The 19,644-nt window shown below is 44.0% G+C and overlaps 1 protein-coding gene across 1 annotated transcript in view; it reads left to right on the top strand.

Moving 5' to 3' along the window:
• The first annotated feature begins 487 nt into the window (after positions 1-487).
• DOCK10 (dedicator of cytokinesis 10) overlaps positions 488-19,644 on the top strand; it is a 168,637-nt gene continuing 149,480 nt past the window's right edge. The window contains exon 1 of the mRNA XM_075417868.1: positions 488-622. Within this exon, the coding sequence (XP_075273983.1) occupies positions 503-622 (120 nt within the window). The 5' untranslated portion in view covers positions 488-502. The remainder of the gene's footprint in view (positions 623-19,644) is intronic.

Raw genomic sequence — 19,644 nt, 5'->3', positions numbered from 1 at the left:
CTAGACTTCATCGCGTATCGGCGGAGTTTTCCGAGGTGAAGAAAGAGGGATGCCCGGCCAGCTGGCAGCAGGACTGGCAGCCCTCCAGCCTCGCTCGGTGCAGGGACCACAGCAGCCCTCGCCGCCAGGCGAACGCTTCCCGCCAGCTCGGCGGGCGGTGGGGCTGAGCAGGGAGCCGGCTGCTCCCCAACCCCGGCGGCCGGGCTCCCGCCGCGGCCAGGGCTGACCGCCAAGGGCGGCTCTTCCCCGCCGAGCCCGGCCCTGCAGCCCCCCGGCGGGGCACCCCTCGGCGGCCGCAGGCACGCACATGGCCGGCGGGGGCGGCGGGGGCGCGACGCTCCCCCGGGCAGGGGCTGCGAAGTCGCCGGCGGCGGGCGGCCCCCCCGCCTCACGCCTCCCCCGGGCGTGGGCAGCGGGGGGGAAAGCCCCGGTTCCGCTTCCTGACGGCGCCGCGGCCCGGGCGGGGAGCAGCGGCCGGAGCGCGGGGCTGCCGCCGGCGCCCATGGCCGGCGAGCGGACGCGGCGCTTCACGCGGAGCCTGCTGCGGCCGGGGCAGGCGGCGGAGCTGCGGCACAGCGCGGCCACGGCGGCCGCCGCCGCCAGCGGGCGGCTCCAGCAGCGGGTGAGCGCGGCGCGGCGGGGCGGAGCGGGGCGGCCGCAGCGGGCGGCGGGCCGGGCGCGAAGCGCGCTCGGGAGGGGGGCGGGGAGCGGCGCGGGAGCGCAGAGCCCGGTGCTGCCGGTGGCGCGGGCTGCGCGGCTGCGACGCCGGAGGCGCCGGTCCCCGCGTCTCGCCGTCGGTGGAACGGCGCAGGAGGGCTGCCCGCCGCTCCGACGGCGCCTCGGCGGTGCTTGCTCTTCCCCGGACGTGGTGGGCGCAAGCACTCGGCTGGTGGGCACGGCCGGCCGGTTGTTAGGGCGCGCAGAGAAATGTCCGCCAGCCTTTTCAAATCGCTAGCCATTTGTGAGTCATTTGTTAGCCATTTCTACATCAAGATCCCTTCGGACTTCAAGCTGTGTGTTGCGAGAGATAAATGACTCCTCCTTAGATGATTAAGCATATCATTTCTGTGAATCATGTAATTCAGATAAATATTTGCCTTTTTTAGTTTTTCAGGCCGTACAGTTCATGCGGTAGGCTAAAAAGCTGAAAGAGGGAAAGTTGTCAGTGAAATATCATCAAAGTTTACCCCGTGCCGGTGCCGAAATGCAATGCGCTCTCCCTCTGCATAAAATGGGAAATAATTCTGCAGCTGTGTTCCTGTGAAGGCGGTGGGCCGCTTCCGTCTGCTGAGGGGCCTTGCCCACGAGAAACGGAGAGCAGCGCTGAAACGGCCGCTCGGCCTGCAGGCAGCAGCCAGTTTGTGCTTCCTAGCTCTCTGGTCACCAAATGCGAGCCGTCTTCTTCACCTCACTAGATTTGCAGTGCTTTTGCAGTCAGCTTTGAAGGTCTTCATAAAGCATTTCCGAGCTTCTGACCTGAGAAAGTTTGGTGGAAACTTACCTGTCTTTCCTGACTCCCCATGAAGGTGCTACGTGCTGTCAGCCCTTGTCAACTTCAAAGTGTCTCTACCAACTGCACCGCTGGCAGACGTGCACGGCCCTGCCCCCTGGGCACGTGGAGGTCAGAGTTTGGCCAAACAGGGTACTCTACGCTGATAAAGTTTTAGTGGAAACCGTCTAGGAACCATCGTGGTTGGTATGGGCTCTGCCCAGACACTGCTGAGTAGCTGTCCCCTGAGAGACTGTGTTGAAGTCTCTATAGCAGTTAAACTACTGTATTGTCTAATGACAGCTTGAAGTATTATAAATGAAGTTCTATTAAGAGTATATTTTGCTCTACTATGTCTCTGCTGCAAGAATGTAAAAAAAAGATACAGATAATGAGATTGATGAAGTAAATCTGAATTTGATTGTCTGGTTCCCTTGACGAGAGTGGTTTTTTAAGGTGTTGCTAACAGATCTTATACTGCTAGCTTAAGGATATAGTATTTAATTATGGCTTGTGCATTTGAGTTATGTTTTATTCGATCTCTCTTTAAAACATCTTTAAAACTTCAGTTGTGGGGCGGCGAGCATCATGTGCCGCTTCTGTGGGTCTGGCTTCCTGTTAACTGATGAAATGCACTGGTGCTGGGTTTCGTCAGGGTGTTTGATTTGGTATCTGAGGTCCGTGCAGGCAGATCTGCAAAGATGGGCTTTTAAAGATAGTGAGGTTAAGATCTGAAGACGCCAGGCCAAATTCTGGTTTCAGTTATACTGCTCAGTGGGAGCACTTAGGGACTTCCAGATGTTTGGTTTGATTCACCAGCAGGCACAGTGGTTCTGAAGTCTGGGTTGCTTGCTGTGTTGAATATGTATGGCCTTGGGAAACTTGATGAAGTTACTGTCTTTTTAACATACTTTTTTGGGCTGCCATTAACGTTGCCTGTGAAAGGCAGATTTTTATAAAATACCTCACGCTGAGGACTCACGCCAGGGTACAAAGCTGCTATTTTCAAGGTTAAATATTTTCTAGCCACATCAGCTAAGAATGAGCAGAATCAACCATTGTGTCTTGGCTAACTGGCAGAAGATCCATCCCTTGGCAGCCGTGACCGGGGCTGCTGGCTGTCCATAGCCGGGTTTGGGGCCGCTGTGTGGAGCTGTGATGTTCCGTGCTGGGCAGCGATCGTTGCCTCTGGACCCGTAACATAGAATGCCGGGGCCGGCAGGTTTGTCAAGGCACCTTTTCCAGGGAAGCTCCTCTGGCCTCTGTGCCTTGCACACGGGGCACGCTGGGCTGACACAGCCGTCGCTGTAAGGCTGATGTGTTGTTATTGTAGAAAAGTCCCACGGGACTTGAAATTTCTATCTGAACTCATACTGACTTTTTTTGTACCAGAAGTGAATATTCTTGCAGAAGAGAAGAATCTGCTGTATTCAGTGAGGTGGATTGGTTCTTATCATGTCTTGCTCTGGATGTATCAGCACCTTGTATTCCAGTTGTACTAAATCTGGCTTGTGTTGGAGTGTCCTGAAATTTGGCACAGCTGCTGTCAAGAGCCTGCAAATAACTGGCTGCTACAAAGTAGAGAAAGTGTGAAGTGTGAAGTATTAATTGTAAAGAATTAAGCCTTCTGGTAGTGCTCTTTTGTATGCCCTGTGCTGCATTGCAGCTGGGCCTCTGTCAGCAGGGCTTGTAACAGCACCTGCAGTCGGGGTCCCTCCTGTCTTAGCAAGTTGGTAAGAGCCTGGGGATCAAAGCCTGTTTGACATTAACTGCCTTCGAGAAAAGTGGAGTGTTGTGTCTTTTAGCTCTATACTGTCTTCAAATATATTACTTTTTTTGTGTGTACTTTACCTTTCCTTTTGCATGTATTTCTTTGTTTAATATGGGAAAAACAGTTGCTGATATTAAGCACATGAAGCTGTTTTCAGAAAGAAAAAATTGGCAGTGTAATCAGGGGAAGGCAGAAGTAAGGATGTTTATCATTTGGGATTGTACGGTATAAGAGAGGAACTTCTGTCGTGCCCTGAAAGATAGAAAGTGGAAACAGAGGTTGAGGGTGGAATACAGGTGTAGATCTTGTTGGTCCGGGGTGGTAGCTGCAGTGTTGTGACACAAGTAACCCATTCTACGTTAATTACCCAACTCTTCAGCGGGTGGAGGGAGGGGTACAATCAGGTGTTAATGGTGAGTGGCAGTACTTCAGGTGGTTTCCCTAAGTGCCTAGTTAAGCTTTTACATAGAAAAGGCACTTCACCAGACTAGTCAGTGAAATAGATCAGTGTCATTAAGCAGGTAAATAATTTATTGTATTTTGAAACTTTGTTGTGAAATTCTTTGTCTCTTCTAGTAGAAAAGGCTTGTTTGAAAGTTGCTTTATGAATGCTTGCTGCCACTGCCCAAGGCAGCTGAATAGCTGTGCACAAGAAAGAAAAAATTAATATCTGTTGCTTTGTTTGTGTCTGTAGCTGCAGCAGTATTTCACTGGAAGTTTTTAAAATAGGAATGGGCCCATCAGTGCTCCTAGAAATCAGCTTGGTAGGTGTTTAGCTAATATTAAACTTCATGTTATGTTATTATTTCCAGATCTCAATTAATTTGGCTAAGTACTGCTGGCTGCAGTACTCATCCTTTACATATAGTATTGTGACACTGTTTTTATAAAAGAGCTGCGGGGGGTCTTGCTCCTCATCTCTCTTCCGTACTTAAACAAGTTAATAGCAGCCTGGAATTGAGTGTTGCTCCACGTGTCTTTTTTTTGGCAGAGGTTTCTGTCCATCACACTGCAGCCAAGCACGGAGTGTTGTGTGGTGTCCAATGACCTCGTACTGGCTGTTTCTCTCGAGTGGAAGGCTGGATTACACGGCTTTCTCTTCCCCACTAAACGGTTTTCTCTCCTTGTTATTTTACCTGGGGCCTCTGTAATTCCTCCCTGAAAGAATAGATTCCATTTGTTTCCAGTGCATGTTTTATGTGGTATGTTCTTTACAAATAATAAAGTCTCTGTTTATATTGTAGATGTATATTTCTAGTTTTGGGTAGGTAATGAACTGTTGGTGGAGTTTTTTTGTGACTCCAATGGCGCATTGCAGGCTCTCAAGAAGAGTAATGTATATTCTTTATAGCCTCACTGCCTTGCTACCCTGGAGAATAATAACAGAGCTTTGACTGTGCTTGTACTATAGGATCCCGTTGTATGGCCTTTTCTCGTTATGTGGCCATGCTTGAATTGGACTTCCATGTTGAGAATCCGGCCACTGAATGAAATGACACTGGAAACTGCATCCTTTGAGAAGGTACAGTGTTAACAGAGCTATTCCAAAGACAGAAACTGAACAGTGAAAGGCTCCATTCTTCTGAGGATATTCTGATGTCTACTGTTTGTCCAGGGTGAACCAAAGTAAGGCATTTGTACAGACAGTGAACACCATAACATGGCGTCGTATACAAACTAGACTCTGTGTGGTTGTACATACATGTACATGCATGGTCTTCACAAGCCAGCTACTAGATTTTTGTTTATTTTCCTGCAGACTTCTTAATATATAAGCTCTTCTTTTCTTTGGCTAAAGCAGAGGTGATAGCCTGATGAAGCAATCTTAGAAACGTGTGCATAGAATGAAAGCCTCATCCCGTTTTGGTAGTTGAGGAGAGAGTTTATTCATGGCACAGGCATAAAAGAATATTATCTGCAGTCTAGAGCTGGTGAAGGTTCTGCTTGCTCAGGGCAGACAACTTGTCAGGCATGTTTGGGTTGTTAGCAACCTTCTGTGAATTCAGTGCAATATTGAAGGATTAATTTGTTTATACTTGTATTTTACCTGTGAACCTTGTTCATTAATCTGTTTCCAAAATTGATCTTGAATATCCTGTGCAACATCCTTTACCTGTTCAAAGACAAGACCTGCATTATTTGCAAGCACTCTCCTTTCTCAGCACATTTTTGTTTTGAAGTGTCTGATGAGTAATTTTGTAGCTGTTCTTCAGTTGGGGTATCCCAAGGACACTTGTAGTGGTGTGGCCCTGACAAGGATCTGAGCATTTTCAGCTGGCTGCTGGAGCCCAGATGTAAGGGCAAACCAAGCAAAGGGCACAGGCAAGAATGCCCCGCTTGCACATTCTGCAGCTGCTAGGCTCCCTCCTCTGCAGGCGGACAAAAGGGCCAAAGTCTTCTCCTGAGCAGTTCTAGGAACTTCATTTGAGACGGGCACTGGGGATTAAACCGATGCAGAAATGAGGAAAAGGAGATAAGGGAAGAGAGCTTCAGAGAGGGTGGAGACAGAGAAGGGAAGAAAATGGTTTAGAAAGAAGCTAAAAGCATTGGAGAAAATGGGGGAAAAGAGAAAAGACTTTGTGGGGAAAGAGAGGCTGAAGAAGACGATAAAACGAAGGAAAGAAATGAAGAGAGCTGCAAGAACAATTCGTCAGGTTAGTGAATAATTAGCGCAAATAAGTACTTGATATGCAACTCTAGGCAGTCATTTAGTAGATAGGGAGACCTAAGCACTCGGGTTTAAGTGCAGAGTTTTTACTGTTGTCTTGAATCTGTCACTTGACTAACGCTTTGTTTTAAATTCATGGGAAGTGAGTCAGCTCGAGTAACTGAAAATGCTGTCAGTTTATAAAGCCACATTAACTTTTTTTCCCCTTGCTTACAAGGTTAAATAAGGGGTCTGGGGAGGGAGAGAATGAACAACAGTAGAAAAGAGAAGGAGGATAGGGAAATTTAAGCCTTGTGTTGGCTTTTGAGAAGGTTTACTACTGCTGTGGTTTGTAACGGGAGGTTCTGCAGTGTGTATGTCTCTTCCAGAAGTCAAAACATGTTTGTAACTTTTCTAGCACAAGGTCAACAGGCTATGAAATAGTGACACAGATGTGATTATTACACAAATAGCAAAGACTTACTTGCAGTGTGTGTAATGTTTCCAGTTTGGGATTGCCTGCATTTCACAGAACTCGGCAATAATTTTCTTATTATATTTGCTGACTGTTTTATACCAACTGTGTATTCTTATGTTAGCAAATGCCAACTTCGTCTCTGGTTTTGTTGATAAAACAAACACCAGGACCTAATTGCCCAAGATCATTCAATAAATCTATACTAAGAGCCTCAGAACAGTTGTCTCTGAGTTCATCCCTGTCGTGGGCTGTCCTGCCCCATATGGCTGAATAATTTGCCTGGCTGTTGAGACTGCTTCATAGTCTGCCCCACTGTTCTCATTGCTGATATGGGCAACTTTTTCCATCTCCTGCAAAATATAAGATAACTGAGAGCTGCCTGCCCTTTGTGTGCTTGCTTACTGTACGTGACTTCTGATTGCATTGTCCCTTTCTGGGCAGAACAAGAACAGGCTCCAAACGGCAGTGTAATAAGAGGGCACCAAGCCTCGTTAGTGCTAAATGGTAATATGTGTCAGTGAAGCCTTCTGGAGCTGTTCTCTTACAGGAGAAGTTCGGGAGGTTTTTCTTCTTTTTGTTTGCCGCCCCACCCTTGTCCTTTGTTTTTTAGTTTGGGCTCACAATGCAGTAGTCTGTTGTTTTTGTTTCCCTTCCATGTCAATGATACATAATTACAACCTAAACACATTGCTTACATGTATTTTCAGTAGATTACCTGTCATCTCTGGTACTGTTTTTTCCCATCATGATACACACAGGCAAGAGGTCAGTGTTGCTTTTTTTGTTGTTCAGCTTTACGCAGTGTTTTACAAATGCAGGGAGAGAGTTCCCTTGGAGCACAGGGGCTGGTGCTGCCCAGCCTCTCTTCCCCAACTTGCACGCTGGGAGTTAACATCCAGCCTCTCTGCTTGGGTACTGTAATGCCGCTTTTCAGCTGGAACTCAAATACTACGTGTTTTGGAACACAGTGTAATGTTTTGAGATGACATAATGTAGATATGCTTTAAGATTGTATAAAAATACATCAGATGAGGAAATCTGGCTACGTTTGTGACATGCGCGGGCTCATACTGTGCAGACAGCCGTGCGCACTGTAGCTACCGGCACTAGGCGAATACGGGGAAAAGGAGATGGATGCCTCCCTCCAACAGGAGTCTTCTGCTGCCTCTGTGGAAAAAGGTTTTATGTCTGCAGACTCACAAAAAAAAAACTCAAAAACTGAAAAAAGTGCACTGTATTACACTTACTAATTTATTATTTATTAATGATTAGCTTACTACTAGATTTTCTTCCCACTATTGCTGTTGTGCAGTTGGTATTTATATGCATTGTACAGAAATTTCGTGAGCTGTCAACACTGTAGGGATTTTCGTAATTCTGAGTGTAGTTCTCCACTTCTGACTTCACATTGTGTGAAGCAAGTACAAGGCGATTCTATTCTTGTGCCTGAAATAAGCTTTTCAGCTTTGAGAGTAACGTTGGCTGACTTAAGGCAAACATGATTCTAGGTTACTTTGACATGTTGACCTAAATTAAATGATGTAGATATAATGAAATTTAATGAATGCAATGGAGTTGGATGGGATAGAGGGGAAAAAAACCCTTCCTTTTTAAAGTGTTACTGTTTATCAACAAGAGTAGTACAGAAATGTTCTCACTGAAACTGGGATGACTATCTGTGTTTAGCATCGCAAAACGGGGGGAAAAAAAAAATCTTTGTTTATTATCTTTAGTTTTGGTTAACCATAGCGGATTTTAATTTTTAAGCTGTCAACATTTAGTGTGTTGTTTGCCCGTGTATGTTTTCTGCTAGATGTGCCTGCTTTTGCAACTGTGAGTAGGCTGATGTATGTCAGCTGAGTTTTGAGGTGTGTACTTCTAAGTTAGAGGCAAGAATGAAATTCTAGACTCTCAAGTGTCTCCTAACGCACGCCTCTGCTTTTCCAAGGCCTAAGTTACAGGCCCACCATATGGGGAGCACAGTGGCTCTGCAGAGACAAGACCTGGAAACATCCTTTGTGCAAAAGATGTCTGGAACACTGTAACTATGAGTTGAATGCGTCTGTGTTTTGATGCAAGTTCTTCAGTGATCTTTGTTCTAGATCAGATTTTTTTCTTGTTTTGGGGGGAGAGGTTGGCATGGTTTGAAGAAAATACACTTCTAAAGTGTGAGAAGCTTCTCCTGGGATTTGAGTTTTTGCCAGGCTCTGGGAGAACTTTGAGGGGTTTGTAAACCTTACTGGATTCCAAATCCTGCCCTCCCCACTCAAATTCCTCTGACTTCCAAAAAATTATTCATTAAAATTCAAACCAAAGTTTTGTGTTTTGCATGAGTTAGAGGAATCCGTTAAGAGCTGCAGGTGGTTACCAGCAGTTTTACTGTGACACATTTACCAATTTCTTTGTATTTCTTCATGATATTAGGATTAATTCCTCTTGCCTTTCTCTCTCCTGGTCCATTTTCTGCATTTGCTCTGTGACTAGAATTAATGCAAGATAAGACTGGCACAATGCTTATCACCTGAAAGCTCTGAAGTACAGCCTAGCTGGGATTAAGGTGGGCCCCTGTCCCCGTGTGCCTGAGGTGCTGGGCACAAGCCCTGCTTTTCTCGCACCTCCCTGTTTCTTGCCCTAGTCCACCTCCCTCTTGCCCATCAGCTGTTTCCCTGCTCTTCCCTTTCTGCTCCAGACCCTCTCTCTGTTCTCTCTTATATCTAGTTTACGTTGAATTTTCAGACAGACCCTCTCCACTGTGTGGATGGTTTGAAACTCTGAAAAAAGTTTCATGTCTCTCTTTTAAATGCAACTTCCCTTAGTTCCTCTCAGCTTTGGTACAGGCATGATGCATGTCTGTTCCTGGCCATTGAAGTTAGTCTCCATGGGAAATACTGGACGTATTTCATCATTGGCATCTATGATGGCATAGTTTATTATGAAAAGTGTTTGCAGAGTATTTACACTGCTTTGGTACTTTTGCAAGTACTTGCCGGGGAGTGGGGCAAGGGAAGAAATTTGGGACCTTCTGCTCCCTTGAGGGGTGCCTGGGCAGGAGCGAGTGTCTTCACCCTGACCCTTGCGGGCTCCTGACTGCTCACTGCGGGTGTGCTTGGTGCTGCTGCAGCTGGGAGGTGGGGGAAATGAGCACCTTGGGGTGCTCTGGTTTGCAGATGATGTCTCCCCTACGGTGCATGACAGAACGAGTATTCTGGGAGAAGTGACATGAGGAGAGGCAGGGGGCAACTGCTATGGTGTCTGCTGGCTGCAGTGGCACGTAACGGAGCTTCAGTGGCTTCTAACCCTGAAACTACTTTTTCGATCTCTGTCTTCTGCTGTGAGACATTTGTTGCTGCTTCCTCCTTATCCTTTCTCTACCTCCTGCCTTCTTGCCCTTTTAGTCCTGTGCAAGCTCTGGCAGCCCCGGTGGAGAGACAAGGACGAAAAGTCAGCAGACCAGGGAAGGGAATGGCTGCTTATGCCCAGATACTGTGTAAAATGTATATGCAGTGGGAGGGAGGGATGCCAGTCCTCCATATCCACCTGCTCTCTTTTTTGGAAGCAAATCCAGCACTCCTTTCCGTGCTATGAGTAGCCACAGGAGAAAGTATCCAGACCTGGTTGAGTCTTTTAGAGTGAAAGTGATGGGCTGAGGGCAGCCTGGGGGCTATTGGTTGGACTGTGCTGGTTTAGATAGTAAATCATCTTTGGAGCCTGTCCCATGGAAGAGCTTTCTGCATTGCTGTATGAGTACCATGGCACATGCCAGGCTTCATATCTTGTCAGGGATGCCTCTGTTGCATTTCACAGGCCATAAACTGACTTGTAGGATTTGTAGCAGTATCAGTCTCTCTTTGAAGATAGAAGTATACAGTGCTTTTCCTGGCTGTTTTTTTTTTTTTCTTTTTTGTTAGTTAGAAGAGCCTCAAAAGTGATTCAGGGTCCAAAACTTGGCCATCCTTGAGATGGAACTGTTTCATGGCTTTGAACTTTGAAACCGTGCTGAACAAAATACAGGAAAGTGCATGATACAAAGCAATTGTGCACTTACAGGGAAAGACCTTGGGAAAACAAGTCCTGGGTCATACCTCTGATTCTGCATGCGCAGAGAGGGAGAGATGAGTAAGTATTAAAAACATTAATGAGCAGACTTCGATATTTATTCCAGAAGATCATGTGGTCTGTATCTTTTGTATTCACATATTTGCAAAGCATATTAAAATATGTGCTGAGCTATCATGTCTCCATTGTCACTGTACAGACACACTTTTTTCCTTTCAATCATGTGTAGCAGGTGGACTTCCAACAGAGGATAAAGAGCAATTACAGTAGCAATGCAGAAGTGAAATATCGTACACAGCTCTCATCTGAAAGAAGGTTACTACAAAGCATCTGCCTGTTCCAAAGCTCGCATCTCACTTCAAGCATCAGTTGCCTTTTACATGAGTAACAGTTGTTTTTCTCTTTGAAATGTGTCATTGTACAGTGACACCATTTCATTAAACAGCTAAAATTGCAAACGCTAGTGGAAACTAAGTCATAGAACATTAAGTAGAATTGAATGGTACTGGTCTCTTCAGTGCTGCATGAATTTATCCTGATTGCTTCCCCAGAATCAGTGAGAACTGTTTTGGAGGTTAGTTAGGAGAACTTAGCAAATGGAAATCCAGGAAATACATGAGCAGAAATTTAGCTTATCCTCTTTCCTGGTCAAATAATAACCTGTGGTTTAACAGCAACATTAGGAAATCTTTAATATGCACAAAAAAGTTGCAGTGTATGTAGATGATAACTTTTCTTCATGAGTCTATCAGAAATCTCCTGCTCCTTCTTTAAATATTTCAAATATGTACCAAAGTGTTCACATGTTTCTGTAGGCTTTGGAAAAGACTTCGAGCTCATGGTACAGCCAGTCAAAAGGGTTGAAGTTTGCTCATTCTGGAAACGGAAGAAGATGGGATGATTTTTTATGTAGGAATGTTAGCTCCAGCTTGCTGTGGATGTTGGCAATAAAATATTTTTTACCTTCTATGTATCCTTTCTCCAGAAAGGGTAGGGGGATAACTGTTTGCACACTGGTTTCAAGTGGAAGTTACAAGTTACTTGCGTCGCAATAGCAGGATGAGCGGTAGTACAGCAGGACACAGTAACTGATGTGCCTTGGTGTGAGGTTTGTCGTCTTTTTTTTTCTTTTTAAAGTTGTTCTTGCAATGAGAACCCTTCAAATTGACTAGGCATAGCCTGTATGTTGCACTTAAACATTATCTTACTCTCATTTCTTCATTCTCATATCTACCCACTCCCTGCTTTTCTGCCCTCACTTCTTCCAGTTCTCAGTCCTTGTTGCTCTTTGTGTCTTTCTCCCACTTGCCTCTGAGCGTCCGTTAATGCCCCTCTGTGTGCAGGGAACAGTGTGGCGGTTGTCTGTCAGGCACCCTATCTCTGCTTGCCATCCACGCCATCTTAAAACCCATTTCTGCAGGAATTCTTCTTGCCAGTTCTTCAGACTGATAATCTCTCTGCCCCTTCACTGAACAGCTGTCCTGCGTTGTTCTGTCTAGCCACGCCTCTCATCCCTGTACCCTTAATGGAAAGTCTTTGGGTTTGGTAATATCTCTCTCTCCTCGCTTTCATGTAAAGTTTTACATTAAACAAATGGGTTTGTGTAGATAATTGCTGTTTGAATGACTGTTCTTGGATAAAATAGAATTCAAATTATAGGTAGTGACTCTTCTTGAAAGAACATCATATCTGCTATTTCTGTTTCCTTAAACAATTTCTGTATCAGTGGTTCCCTGTTCAGCACAGCGCAGAAGACAGTGCAGTGTCTTGATGTGTGGGTGTATAGATGCACCTGCGGAGGTGACAGCGGGTGTGCTGTAAGAGTGGTGGTGAGAGGAAGATCCCTCTTAAAGAACAGCAGCAAAGTGGACCTTGCCATTTTGCTCCAGAAAAACAGCTGCAGTATTGCAAAAGGATGTGTATCAACTGACTGACAGTTAAAAGGATGAAACTTTTAAAAACAAGAAGTCCTTTTATGTGTGAGTATTAATAGTTTAAAATACAAGAATTACAGGAATTAAAACTGAAGAAATCAAAAGAAATCTGAATCTTCCCTCTCACGTGTTTCCTTTCCCTTTTTGTTTTCTTCTTTCTCCCCCTCCTCCCTCCCTCTTTATTTGCTTGGAGGCTGAATCAGTAGAACTAGATACATTTTCGTGTAATGCTACAGCACTTAGGTAGATGATACTAAATAGGAATATTTAGGGACAAGATGATCATCTTTTTCCTTGTCTTTCAGTTGAGGCTGTTAAGGGTGAGCCTTTGGATCACTAATGTCTGGAGCTGCCTGGAAATCTGCCTATTTGTGCTTCTTTTGCTGTTTTTTGGGGGGTGTGTGTGGAGGTGGTGTCTCTTTTTTTTTTTTAAGTCCAGTTAAATGCTAGATTTTGATTTAACAACTTTGTGTACTGGTGCAGCTGTGCCTCAAGGGAAACTATGTTGAGATGGGTGCCTGCAATACCAAAATCATAGTATGTTAGCACACCATTCTCCTTTAATGCTTGTTTATGAAGATTTTTCCTTTCTTGAAGAAAAATACATGGAAGTAATAGGCAGCTTATCATTTCATTCAGTTAATTGCTCTTAATCTATACAGGGCAAAAAAGATATGGCACAATGACAGTGGTCTGATTTTTTTGCCTGTGTCAGAACTGCAGGTGTTCTGCATAACCAGTGTGCCAAACAGGTCCTGCTGTCATTAGCTAACAAGCATAATTTTAAAATATTTTTCTCTGTCTTACGGAAATTGAACCATGACTACAGAATAATACTTTGTCATTGCTATTATCATGGGCTCAGCTTAGGAGTTTTTTTTGTGTCTGTAAGATAACAGTAGTAAAAACTAGTGAAGTGCGAGGGCTTACAGTACAACTGCTTTTAGACAGTGTGGCAGGAAACACTGTTTCCTGTTCTGTTTGATGTTCTCTTGACTTTCTCACAAATATTAACACATCTGGGGCTTCAACGTTTGTTGCTACAGTGGGATAGACAATGCCAATAACAGCCAAATTTTAATATCTGTGTCACTCTAAATAGATTGAGCAGATTTTGGCTAAAAAATAGAGGATTTCCCATTAATTCTTTTGATTGCAGTGTAATGACTATGCGGATAGAAATCTAAAGACGAGTTGGACACCAGGATTAGATTTACCTTTAAAGTATGGGCTCATACTGGTGTGGTTTGCTCTTCTGGATCAGGTTAGTGCTTCCAGAAGTTGTGTGTCATAGGCAGATGCTGGATTCCTTAGCACTCCTAAGTTAATGATTGTAGTGCTATTTGATGTGCTTCCCAGATCCCCAGGTAAATCTGCATGTGACGTAGGATGAGGGATCCATCTTCTCCGTTACGTTCTTGAGATAAATTGTACCCTGGTCTCTTGAAACCCTAAGCAAGTGCTATCCACGGTCAAAGGGTAGCAGCAATACCAAGAGAGAGGTGAACCTCCCTTAACCTTTCACCATGCCTGTTTCTCTTGGCTGACAGTCGTGTGAACACTGGTTCAGCAGGATGTCTTTGCTTAGTTAGGGTAGTACCTCCTACCAGAGTGCAGCAGTCTTTTATGCCTGGTATTCAAGCTTGTGGCTTTTTCAAACCAGATACATGAGATCTGAAAGCCAGAGGCTGCTGCTTCAGAGTGGTGAGATCTGCTGATAAGCACCCTGTGCTGGGTGGAGGACACGTTCTCTAGGTGTCTCACTGGAAATGCTGTGGCTTCCGTTAGCCGGTGCTTGTGTACGCCACAGACAATCTGCCCCGGCTCTCTCCGCAGTAAATTGCCAACCTGATCTATTGTGAAGAGCAGTGGTGTTGAATTTAGCATTACTAGGTCAAGACTAAGACACTGATATAATTGTAACCAAGTCCATGCTTATGCCTGACAGTGTGTGTTTAGGGCTTTATTTAGATGTAACTGTTTCTAATTTGCTCAGCTGCTTCACAAAAGCGTAAACGACAGCAAGGTAGAGTTTTTCTGTTGGCTGCAACTCTGTGTTACCATGAAATCATTGCAACTTTACATATAAAGTGATAAATAATTGTTAACTTCTGACTGGAATCTAATTAGAGCACTAATTATATGTTGGAGTAAATTTCAGCAGAAATGAACAGTTGCTATCTCTGCATCTTAATTTCTATCAAAATTTTAAAAGAAATTTGAGAATATTTTTCCTTGGTTTGAAAAGGGATGTGTTTAAAGGAAATCTGTATGTATCATCATATATTCACTTGGCTATCACGTGCTCTGATGAAGGCTTTGGCAGTGTAGGCAGTGTGTTTTCTTCCTTAAAAAACAATGATAAAACAGTCTTTAGGGTTGAAGTTCCAGTGTGTAGTCTGTAACATTTAAATTATTTACTCCTGCGTTTGCACTTTTTCAGCTGGAGTTAGTTGAGAACCTGATGGTTGGACTTCATGATCTTAGAAGTCTTTTCCAACCTACGATTGTATGATTCTATGATTCTGTTGAATGTCCAGCTGCCAGCAGAAGGGCAAGGGGGTGGACCAGGGACTTGGTCATCTATTTAAAAATCTAATTGTGTGTTCAGCACAATTAGAGAACTGATTGCTTCTCTGAAATAAATCAGTAAGTTTGTAAGCATAAATAATCACATTTTCTTGAAAAGCACTATCTGGCTGCTTTGTTCTTTGTTTCCTACTGGGGTTGAGAAGTCCTGGAAGACTAAATAGAGAAGAGGTCAACGTTTGGGTACTAGCTAAAATTGCTAGCATCCCTTGGAAGTTCATTTCAGATGTGTCATAATAAAATAGAGAATGACATCACTTTTGGTATATACTGATTGATTTTTTTTATTTTTTTTTTTAGTAATGTCTTGAAATGATTCTACGAGAACAGGATTCTTTTATAAATATCAGTTAATTAAAAAAAAAAGCCATCAGCAGATACGATTAAGGCTTTAATAATAAAAGCAAATGACTTGCAACCAGGGATTTCAGTCATTGAGGATGAAAACTCTTTGCACATATGTGTATTTAGCTCATAGTTTATACTCATATTTTAATCTCCTTTGGAGTTCAGTATTAATTTTTCAGACCACACATGTTACTGATCAAAATATTATTCTTCTAAAGATTTTTGCCTGAAATACCAACCAGAAGACATACATTTTTAGAGACTCTGTTACAGCTTAACAAATACAGACCAAACAACCTCTACTTGGGCTAGTTTTGCTAATTTTGTATTTAGCTGAATAAGGGGCCTGGTGGATGTAAATGTAAATTGATACCAGCAATGCAGGTTCGTTACTTTTAGGTTTTGTATGATTCTGTTCTCTTCTGGAGTTCAAGTGAAAGAAAGAGAGTGAAACCCTGACAAGAGACATGAAATGAAAAACACATGTTGCACAGAAAAGCTGTCCAGGAGACAGAACACCACAGTGTTGCTCATTAGATGCTAAAATAGCTGTTACTCAGTTTGATACGGTGAGCACATTCCTATGCTGTGAAAAAAGCAAAGCAAGATCATCTCTAAAAAGTGCAAGATGCTTTGTTGTTGTTGTGTTTTTTTTGCCTTTTGGGGTGCTTTTTCCTTTCCATGGTGATAAGGGCAAAACTGTGGTTTTCGGGTGCTTCCTTAGGTGGGGCAGGAGAGGTCCCAGAGGAGCTGTGTGCGAGCTGCTCCAGGTGTGTCCCTGCTGAAAGGGCTCCGACGTCCCACTGAGGACCTTTGGTGTGAGGGACCTTGTGGTTTGTGTGTGCTGTTGTATGGGTGGTCTCGCTGCTCTGTTAAGCATCTTGGGCTTTCTGGCTAGTGTAAAAGGGGGGGAGTGTGAGTGTGTATGGGCCTCCCTGATGTTCTAGATCTGCTAAGAAGGGACTAATCAAGCCCCCATAGTAATCAAGAGGATAACTTCATTGTGTGATAGTAGCTGGCACTATTTACCCACATGTCCCATTTCTGTGGAATGACTTCTTGTGGAGGCTGATATTTATGCCGGTAGGATTCTGGTGTTGGTAGATTTCTGCGTAGCAAGTCATTATTTGCCCTGTGTGCTTTAGCTCCAGAAGCATCATGGTTGGGACATACGTGACATCATCAGAAGGGGAAAGGCTGCTTGGTTTGCTCCCTCTGGACCTATGAGGTTTGGTGAGGTTTTTTGTGCAATACTTAAAAAACAAGTTAACGAAAAAACCCCAAGATCCTTCCTTAATATTTATAGCCTGAAAAACTTTCAGAGTCTGAATTCTTAGCTTTGTTATTTTGGGGAAAACTACCATTGGATTCTTGGCACTGATCAGAAAAAAAAGATCTGAAGCCACGTTATTATACTGCTAGTGGAAGTAATCCATATTCTTCTTGTGGGATCTTTCCTGTCAGATAAAAGGATACGTCTGCAGCTGCTCTGTTTGGGGGAGTGGGGTGATGGGACATCAGCACCTGAGACAACACATTTTTTTCTGGCCCCTGTATGTACAAATTTTACTGTGCATTTCCTTTCTTACTTTATCCACATTTTGTGCCTCGTTTTCCATTTTGCAGCTGTAGAAGCTTATGCTCGGAAATTGAATGAGATTGTTCCTTTTGGTTCTTTGCTCCTGGCTGAACTCCTTGCATATGGAGCCTGCCTCAAAGTGAAATTGCCTTGAAAAAATAAGCAGGGATTATACAGCTGTCTTAAACTTGAAAGAAGCCTGATTGGGAGCCTCTTTTGCTCGTTTCTCTGTTAGGTTAGAAACAGAACCTTCTGCAGAGTGAAATTGCATGGCCTAAATGGCCAGTTTGTAGCCTCCTGTTCTTGTCTTTGTGTTAGCCTTTGGCTTAAGTAGCTCTTCTGTTTTGGTTGTGTTTAGGGCTCTCCCAGACAGGACACAAATTCAGACTGTGGTTTGCTAGGCTGAATAAGCCGTGTTTTTACACAGTCATGCAATAACTTAGTTTGGAAGGAACTTCTGGAGGTTGTCAAGTCCAGCTCCCTGCTTAAAGCAAGTCCAGCTAAATAAGGTTACTCAGGCCCTTGTCCAGTCAAGTGCTGAGACTCTCCAAAGATGGACATCCTACAGTCTCTGTGGTGCCCTGTTCCAGCGTTTCACAACCCTCCATGGTGAGAAACTTATTTTATTGTATTGTATTTAATTGGAATTTCTCTTGTTGCAAGTTCTGTTCATTGTGTCTCATCCCCTGCCGGTGTATCTCCAAGAAAAGGCAGTCTTCTCTATACCCTGCTGCTACGTAGGGTGTAGACTGGCAAGATTTATCATCAGCCTTCATTTCTTAAGCGTGGACAAACGTGGTTTTCTCAGCATTTCCTCACATGTTGTGTCCTTCAGCTTCAGTCTGTCTTGGTCATCTTCCACAGGACTTGATCCAGCATGTCAGTGGACATGTACTGGGTATCTGAGAACCAGACACGTCAACCCAGATACTCTTCAACACATTCATTCTCTGGTCATTTTAGCAGGTGTTTTCGGCAGGTAGCTCATTCTTCAAGGTGGCCAGACCTGTTTGTGTATTCTCAGTGATGTCTCAACAGAGTATTCTTGTCATTACTGTTAAATATAATAGTATAAGTACTTACTTTGCTAGACATACCTTGCATTATATCCAGGACTACGTGGAACTCTGCTCATGCTGTTGTCACATTGGTAGTTGAGGATCATTTTGGCACTGGGCACTGCTTTCAGCTCTTCCACATTTATTTTCAGCTGCTGAACTCCCAGCTTGCAATAGAAATTCTTATCTTCAAGGCACTTGATGTTTTGAATTAAAAGTTTATTTAATTACCCTGGAATGCTTTAGGCAGCTAAAATCCTGGCTCCCTGGGACAGTCCATCATTCTTGTGAGGGAGTCTGGAAAGGGGTTTCTTGGCTTCAAAATCCAATAGCCTTCAGTGAACAGCATGTGCAGACCCAGGTGGGAATTGCTGCTGATACCCATCACGTGCATAGTCTGACTCAGAGGCAGAAGGTGTTGGATACTACTCTTGTCCTGTCAACCTGGCTTCTGCGAGAGAGAGGAAGGATACCAAAAGTGAGAGGCAGGAGATGAGCCAGTGTAACCTCTCTGGCCAGACTTCATACACAGGAAAAGAAAGTAGGGTTTTTTTCATTTTTAATGCAGATAAAAAATGTGCTTGGCTCCCAGGTGGTTATTCTAAATGTTAACGTGTTGAAGAACGGGAGACTCTGCTGGAAAGCTGTGACCTCTGTGGACATGCCGTCAAAGTTCACTCTCTCTACGCAAGATGTAGTGATGTGCTGGGGAAAATGTTATTGCAGTCCATGGTAGAGACTGAGACCTCAGGACTGCGGAGCTGGTGAAATTCTGTGTGTGGACTTCAGGGTCCTGGTGAAGGAGACAGAATAGAGCAAAGTTTGCGTCCTCTCTATCTTGCTTGTGGCCATTCCTCAACATGTGCCATGCAGGCTGCCACGGAGTGCCACACTCCAGTTCTCTAAATATTTTTACTCTGTGTTTGTTTGCGATTCATTGAGTCCTGCTTCTCTAGCTTACCTGGTAAAGCCTGTGTTTGTACCTGTCTTGTGTGAGCAGTCAGGATTTGTGTGTGAAGCCTGACCTATTCATTTAGTTCCACTCTTGATGGTAAACAGTTAATGTTTTTCTTTGTTAAACAGTATGGGAAACATTAAAAGGAGGAGTTAATTTATCTCATTTAAATTCCTACCTCAAATTTTGTCATGTGCATTTTTTCCTACTCAAGTGGGTTGTTTGAAAACTAAAGGAGTATGCGAGTAGATAGGAGCAGGCCAAGAGATACCTTCCCTGGCAAGCTCTCTTGTGAGCTGAAAAGGAGATACCATCTTTTCCAAGAGTAAGAGGCTGAAAGTGTTCTGGTTATGGAGCAGTTCTATTTTATGTTATCTGTTCTTAGCTGGGTTGTAAGTAGAAAGATGTCATTGGCTTGGACTGGAGGCAAATTGGAATAAGAAATGTATTTTCTAACCACTATCACTGCTAAAATCCTGCTTTACTCCAGATTTGGGTGGTGTCTTTTTGAAAGTAACTCTGGTTTCTCTGTATTTGTTCTTGCTTTGTATCTCTAGCTTGCATTTGAACAGAAATAATAACTTTGGATTGTGGCAAGCTGTGGCTGTTGCAGAAATAGGGACCAGGTTGCACGTCCTGAAGATGAGATGTCAGTAATACAGGTGTTTATGGCTCTTGTCTAAAGTTTGATGATGTCAGTCAGAGTTTGCAGTGTTTTGGTAGGCTTTTGATCATATTTT

The sequence above is a fragment of the Opisthocomus hoazin genome, chromosome 4, assembly GCF_030867145.1.
Source record: "Opisthocomus hoazin isolate bOpiHoa1 chromosome 4, bOpiHoa1.hap1, whole genome shotgun sequence".
NCBI lineage: Eukaryota > Metazoa > Chordata > Aves > Opisthocomiformes > Opisthocomidae > Opisthocomus > Opisthocomus hoazin.
This window is presented reverse-complemented; position numbering and strand designations above follow the sequence as displayed.